The sequence below is a fragment of the Juglans regia genome, chromosome 10 (genome assembly GCF_001411555.2).
Source record: "Juglans regia cultivar Chandler chromosome 10, Walnut 2.0, whole genome shotgun sequence".
Lineage (NCBI taxonomy): Eukaryota > Viridiplantae > Streptophyta > Magnoliopsida > Fagales > Juglandaceae > Juglans > Juglans regia.
In genome coordinates this window covers 28,054,371-28,061,764 of record NC_049910.1, presented here as the reverse complement: position 1 = coordinate 28,061,764, position 7,394 = coordinate 28,054,371, and the positions used below count along the sequence as shown (strand labels likewise).

At 38.9% G+C, this 7,394-nt stretch overlaps 1 protein-coding gene across 1 annotated transcript; it reads left to right on the top strand.

The window, feature by feature from the left end:
* Positions 1-5,370: 5,370 nt before the first annotated feature.
* LOC108992719 (uncharacterized mitochondrial protein AtMg00310-like) lies at positions 5,371-5,865 on the top strand. The gene has a single exon (XM_018967345.2). The coding sequence runs from the start codon at positions 5,371-5,373 to the stop codon at positions 5,863-5,865; it is 495 nt and encodes a 164-aa protein (XP_018822890.2).
* The last annotated feature ends 1,529 nt before the right edge of the window (positions 5,866-7,394 follow it).

The window sequence follows — 7,394 nt, the reverse complement described above, 5'->3', positions numbered from 1 at the left end:
CAAAATCACTGGCATCTTGTTGGTGATGATGTGGTAGCTGCTGTCCTAGAATTCCTCAACTCCAAGTTAAGCTTCCAGGGTTTCAACCAAACTTTTATCATCCTCATTCCCAAGAAGAAATATCCTGTATTTGTCACAGATTATAGGCCCATTAGCCTTTGCAATGTTTTCTACAAAATCATTGCAAAGGTTATTGCTAATCGACTCAAAACCATCCTGCCTTTTCTAATATCAGACACCCAAAGTGCCTTTGTTCCAGGAAGGATAATTTCTGACAATACCATAGTGGCATATGAACTAATGCACTCAATGCAGAACAGAAGGAGAAATCACAAAGAAGGATTTATGGCACTCAAGCTAGATGTGAGCAAGGCCTATGATAGGCTAGAGTGGTCTTTTGTGCAGCTTGTGCTTCAACGGATGGGATTTGTTACAGAATGAATTGAGTTGATTATGGAGTGCATTGGCACTGTCTCTTATTCAATTCTACTAAATGGATCACCTCAATCTCCCTTCAAGCCTTCTAGGGGTATACGTCAAGGAGATCCCCTCTCACCTTACTTATTTATACTATGCTCCGAAGTCCTCACATTTGCTTTGAATCAAGTTGAACAAAAGGGCTTAATATTTGGCTTCCCTATCACTAGAGGCTCTTTATCGGTTAATCATCTCTTTTTTGCAGATGATAGCCTGGTCTTTTGTAAAGCAAAGTTGCAGGAATGGGGCAGGCTACATAAAATCCTCTCGTCTTATGAATCAGCTTCAGGTCAAAGGCTAAGTCTTGAGAAGTCTTCAATCTATTTTAGCAAGAACACAAGGCAAGGGATCCAAATCTCCATCCTGGCTACAGCTGGTATTAAAGCTTCAATTCCTTTTGAAAAATATCTGGGATTACCCTCTTACATTGGCAAACGTAAGTCAAGGGCCTTCCTTCCCATTATTGACAGAATTAAAGCACAAATGACCAATTGGAAAACAAATCTGCTTTCTCCAGTAGGTAAGGAAGTTTTGTTGAAATCAGTCATTCAATCCATACCCACATATTGCATGGGCATCTTTCTAATCCCCAAGGGTATCATAAGGAACATTAATAAACTAACACATTCATTTTCGTGGGGGATTAGAAACCAGAATCCTAAAATGCATTGGTTAAGTTGGAAGGGTCTTGGAAAGGGTAAACATGTTGGGGGTTTGGGATTTCGTGACTTTGAAGACTTCAATAGAGCTCTATTAGCTAAGCAAGGGTGGAGGATCATCACCAATACCCAATCTTTGCCCTCTCGAGTTCTAAAAGCCAAATATTTTCCCTCAAGTGATTTTTCATCAGCAAGAGTTAAAAGAAGTGATTCTTATGTGTGGAAGAGTATTACTGCAGCAAGATCGTTATTATATGAGGGTCTTCTTTGGAAGATTGGCAATGGAAACACAGTGAAGATTTGGTCAGATCGATGGTTGCCTATCCCAACATCCTACAAGTCCCAGTCCCCTCCAAAGGTTCTCAACTCAGAAGCCACGATCAGCTCTCTCATCGACCAAGACACTCATTCTTGGAATTTACACCTGGTTCAAAATGTCTTCATTCCTAAGGAGGCTGCCATCATTTCTCGAATTCATATTAGTCCCTGCAACAGGAGTGACAAGCAAGTTTGGAGATGTACTAAGAATGGTATCTTCTCAGTTAAATCAGCATACCATCTCCAAGTCTCTATGAATGGGATCAATAAGAGGCAAACATCAGAATCGACCAAACATGAGGCCTTATGGAAACTGTTATGGAAGCTACAAGTGCCAAACAAAATCAAAGTGTTTCTCTGGAGATCAACTAGGGAAATCCTTCCCACCAGAGTTAACTTACACAAAAGGACGATCATTGACACACCCATGTGCCCTATTTGCTTATTTCAACCAGAAACTGTATCCCATGCTCTTTGGACATGTAAGGCAGCCCAGGATGTTTGGTGCAATAGTTCAAGAAGGCTTCAGAAAAGTAGGACTGAGGAAGTACCTTTTTTTGACTTGCTGAAAGAGCTTCTATCCACCCTTCCACCAGAGGAACTCACTAAGCTAGCTCTCACAGCAAAAGAAATTTGGTATAGAAGAAACAAACTTATATTTGAATCCAGATTCGAGTCACCTCAATAGGTACTAAAACGTGTGTCCAATTGCATGAGAGAGTTGGATGAGCTAGTAAGGAACCAACAAAAGTTCGCTCCTCAGAATCAACCCCAAGCCAAGTGGTGCAAACCTCCAACCAACTACTATAAATTAAATTGGGACGCAGCCATCGACAAGGTCAACTGCAGGGTGGGTATTGGGGTGTCAATCAGAGATTGGTCTGGTCTTATCACAGCAATGCTTAGGAGCCCATGTAACTCTTTTCCTGACCCCATTCTGGGAGAAGCACTCGCTGCATTACGAGCTGTGCAATTTGGAACTGAAATGGGATTACACAATGTCATCTTCGAAGGGGACTCACTACTAGTGGTGAATGACATAAATAGTCTAGCTGAAGACTGGAGCACAATGGGGCTGATTTATCAAGACATCAAGAAACTACTAGGCAATTATTCTTCGTGGTCAGTTTGTCATGTACCTAGACAAGCCAATGTAGTGGCGCACTGTCTGGCAAAAAGTTCTCTAGAGTTATCTGAGGACTCAATCCATGTAGAGGACTATCCTCATTGTATTCACAATCATCTCTCTTGAGATATTTATATGAAGTAACTTTTCTCTCAAAAAAAAAAAAATCATGGCGAATTCAAAATGTTATCGTTGTACTATTTTATAAAATATTTGATCATCAATACGTGGAAAATGCACATATTTTAAAAAATTATTATTTTTAATATCGATGTTGAATTGAAAAATAATACTATATCTGGAAAAAAATCGTATAAATATTTATAAAATGTGATCTTTGAAAAGAAGAGAATAAGACAAAAGAGTTAGTGGTTAAAAATGGAAATGGAAGTGAGAGAAAGAAGTAATAAAGGAATAATAGAAGAATATTATTTTAATAAAATAGAGAAATGATAGGGAATGAGATGTAGAAGGTTTTTGAAGATGAGTAAAATTTAGGATAAAATTATAGGAAGTGTCCTTTTTAATTAAAATTTAGGAAAAATTTTAGGGAACCCAATGGGGATGCTCTTAAAGAATCAAACTAAAGAATTATTTGCCAAATATTCGCATCACGTCTAGAGGTCAGAGAGACTGTGTAGTGCAGTAACAATGAAAGCCGATCACTTCAAGATAATTTTTCGTTTATTTTTTGTAAGACTAGAAACTTGTAATAAGTCTATGCCGACTTCCTGTCTTGCACAAGTTGTACCTAAGGATGATCTTCAAGAAATGTCTTGCTTTCATTGTTACTTCACAACATAGTCTCTCAAACCTTGACAAGTGAAGTAACAATAAAAGCTACATATTTTCTTAGAATAATTCTCCATTCATTCTTTGCAAAACTAGAATATTGTATAAATTTATTATTATCCATCTTATAAATTTACAAGACAGCTAACAATAAGTCTATACCAGTTTTCTGTCGAAAGGTAAATGCTTTAGATATGAAGTTGCTTGGTAACTTAAAGAAGAAAGCCTAACAGTAGTGACTGAGGCTTGGAAGAGGGTCAGATTAGGAACTGGGTCAGAGGGTTAGATATGAACTGAGGCTTTAGATATGAAGTTGCATGGGAACTTAAAGAAGAAACCTGACAGTAGTGACTAAGGCTTGGAAGAGGGTCAGATTAGGAACTGGGGAGTCTCATTCTATTAGAGGAAAATTATAGTCATGCCATAAGGGATTGGTGAACGGGAACCAGTCCAAGCATCAACAAAATAAGAAGGTTTCATAGAAAGTGGATAAGATAAGTCATCTACAAAATATAGGTGATGGACAACACTTGGCATAAATGCAACAATTACAAACAGAAGTGGAGATCTCACTTGCAGAAAGGGACCTAAAATGGTGGCAGAGAGCAAAACAACACTGGTTCAAATATGGAGATAGAAAGACTCACTTTTTCTATTTACAGGCTAGCCAAAGAAGGAAGACCAACACAATCCAAAGTATTGAAGACTCACATGGTAGGTTGATTACTAAGCAGGGAGCAATTGGTGACACCTTTACTGGTTTTTTCTCAAACTTCTTTGCTTCATCTAGTCCTATTAATATTGAGGAATGTCTAGTTGGTTTGGATACTACATTAACTTTGGAGATGAAAAGTTGGCTCATGATTCCATTCTCTCAGGAGGATATCAAAATTGCTGTGTTGCAAATGAATCCATTGGGGTCCCCTGGCCCCGATGGCTTCCTAGCCCATTTTATCAAAAATATTGGGAGTTGGTGGGTGAGGATGTGTGCAACTTTGCTATTCAAATTCTCAATCGTGGTGGTAGCATATATGAGGTTAATGACACTTTCATCTCCCTTATTCCTATTGTAAAAAATCCAACCACAATGGGTGATTATAGACCTATCAATTTGTGCAATGTCATGGATAAAATTGTCTCAAAAACCCTTGCAAATAGGGGGAAAACCATCCTCCCTAAACTCATTTCTTTGAACCAGAGTGCCTTTGTCCCTGGTAGGTTAATCACAGATAACAGTCTAGTTGCATATGAGGTATTACACTCCATGAACACAATGATGAAAGGAAAAAAAGGTTTCATGGCTCTAAAACTTGACATCAGCAAGGCATATGACATGGTCGAATGGAGCTTTATGGCTGCAGTAATGTCCAAGATGCAGTTTCCTCAGGATGGATTATCACCATACAGAATTGCCTTAGCTCAGTATCTTATTCCATCCTTGTTAATGGGGATCCTCAACAGAAGTTCTAGCCTTCAAGGGGCCTCAGACAAGGGGACCCTATATCCGCTTACATTTTTATACTATGTGCTGAAGTCTTGACTTCCCTACTGAATAGAGCTGAGAAAATTAGTGTTTTAACTCCTGTTCAAATTGGGAGAGGTCCAATCTCAGTAAGCCACCTATTCTTCGTAGATGACAGTCTTATGTTTTGCCAAGCTAACACTCAGGAGCTCAATTTTGTTCTTAATATCCTTAATCTCTATGAAAGGGCCTCGGGTCAGGTGTTGAATAAAGAAAAGCCTTCAATCTTTTTCAGTAAGAATACCAAACCTGTCACTCAATAAGAGGTACTGCAGTTGGTAGGAATAAAATCCTCTAGAGCTTTTGAAAAATACTTGGGATTGCTTGCTTTTGTGGGAAGAGCAAAAGTCTCAGCATTCCATTCCCTTGTGGATAGAACATGGTCTTGAGTAGCCAATTGGAAGACAAAGTACCTTTCTGCAGAAGGATAAGAAACTCTCCTTAAAGCAGTCCTCCAAGCAATTCCAATATATGCCATGGGGATGTTTCTACTCCCAGTCTCTATTATCAAAACACTAAACCAACTGCTTAGGAAATTCTTGTGGGGTTATCATGAAGATACTTCTAAAATTCAATGGGTTGGTTGGGACAAAATCAGTACCAACAAGGAGTCTGGAGGCCTTGGTTTCAGGGACTTTAAAAGGTTCAACTTAGATCTTTTATCGAGGCAAGGGTGGAGGATTATACAGAATCCAAACTCTTTGGTGTCCATGATCCTTAAACAGAAGTATTCTAGCCAGGTGGATTTGCTAGATTCAAGATTGGGTCTAGAACCATCATTTGCATGGAGAGGTATTCAAGTAGGTTTAACTTTGCTAAGGAAGGGAATCATGTGGAGGATAGGTAATGGGACAAAGGTGAACATTTGGAAAGACAGATGGATCCCAGATTTTCAGTCAGGCAAGGTGTTGTCCACTCGAGATGCAGATTGCTGGTGTGAGAAAGTCAGTGATCTCATAGACCCCCAATAGAAAACGTGGAAGGAATCCCTTCTATTGGAACTCTTCTCTCACCAGGAAATTGAAGCCATTAAAGCTATTCCTATCAGCTTGGGTGGTAGGGATGATGTGAGGATCTGGCTTTGGACTAACAAGGACTCTTCACTGTAAAAAGTTGTTATCACCTTAGCAGAGACATGGATAGACATCTGGAAGGAGAGATTTTTGATAAGGCCAGAGAGACATTGATTTGGAAGAAACTATGGAAGCTGGATACACCTCCTGCAACAAAAATGTTCATATGTACATTTTTGTAGCGAGGCTCTCCCAACTCTTGCTAATCTACAAAGGAGGAAGGTAGTTGAATCCAACTTATGTCCCATCTGTAAGTAGTATCCTGAAACCTCTAGACATGTTCTTTGGGGATGAATAGCAGCTCAGGATGTTTGGTGTCAAACTGGTAAGAAAGTACAAAAGATGACTTACTACAGTGACTTGTTTTTTGACATTTGGGTAGTGCTAGTGGACCTTCTTGACACACCAGAACTTGAAGAGGTAGCAACTATCTTGAGAGGCATATGGACAAGGAGAAATGAGTTCATCTATGACAAAGTGTTTAAACATCCTATAATGTTGTACCAACAGGCCAAGATAGAATTACTATCATTTAGAGAGGCACTCAAGGATTCAAGGGGTGCAATTGCCAAACCCCCTAGTGTGAAGCCAAAGTGGTCCAAGCCTGCTGAGGATTGTCTCACAGTGAATTGGGATGTTGTTGTGAGGGCTGGTGAGGGAAAAATTGGTATTGGGGTCATCATTAGAGATCGCTAAGGTCAAGTCACAGGCACCCTTCGTGCTAACAGACTCCTCAGAGGTACCCTTTTGATGCAAAGGCCTATGGTCTACTGCTAGTAGCTGTTTTTTGTAAGGAGTTAAGCCTATCTCGAGTCTGTCTAGAAGGGGATTCAAAGCAAGTGGTTGATCTGCTACATATCAGCACCCCAAATTTGACTATAGGAGGTTACCTCAAAGGAGACACTCGCAAAGTGATGGACTCATTCAACATGGTAGCTCATCAATTGGCAAAAGTTGGACTGGAAAGCATGGAGGATCTATATGATATTGAACAATGTCCAAGTTGTATTGAGCATATTGTTACTAAAGAGATGTTAAAAGCCTTAAGCGTTTTATCTTTTGTTTTATTCAACTTGTTGTAAGCTCTTTTTATTCTAATGAGATCATATTTCTCTTTTAAAAAAAATACTAGTTTTCTGTCTTGCAAACATTCTAACGAAAAATTATCTTGAAGAAATGTGTGGATTTCAGTGTTACTTTACTATACATTCTCTCAAACCTCGACAAATGTAGTAACAATTAGTGGACAGTATCTAAAGTTCGAGAAGTGATGGCTTGACAATTTTGACATATGAATGTTTAGATATTTTTTAATCTACTCCAGTAGAATTAGATATTTTCATTTAAGAATAAAGAAAATCATATTGTATGGAACACAATACACATACTAGGTAATGCATTATTTCAGTAGAGCCCAAAATAAAAAC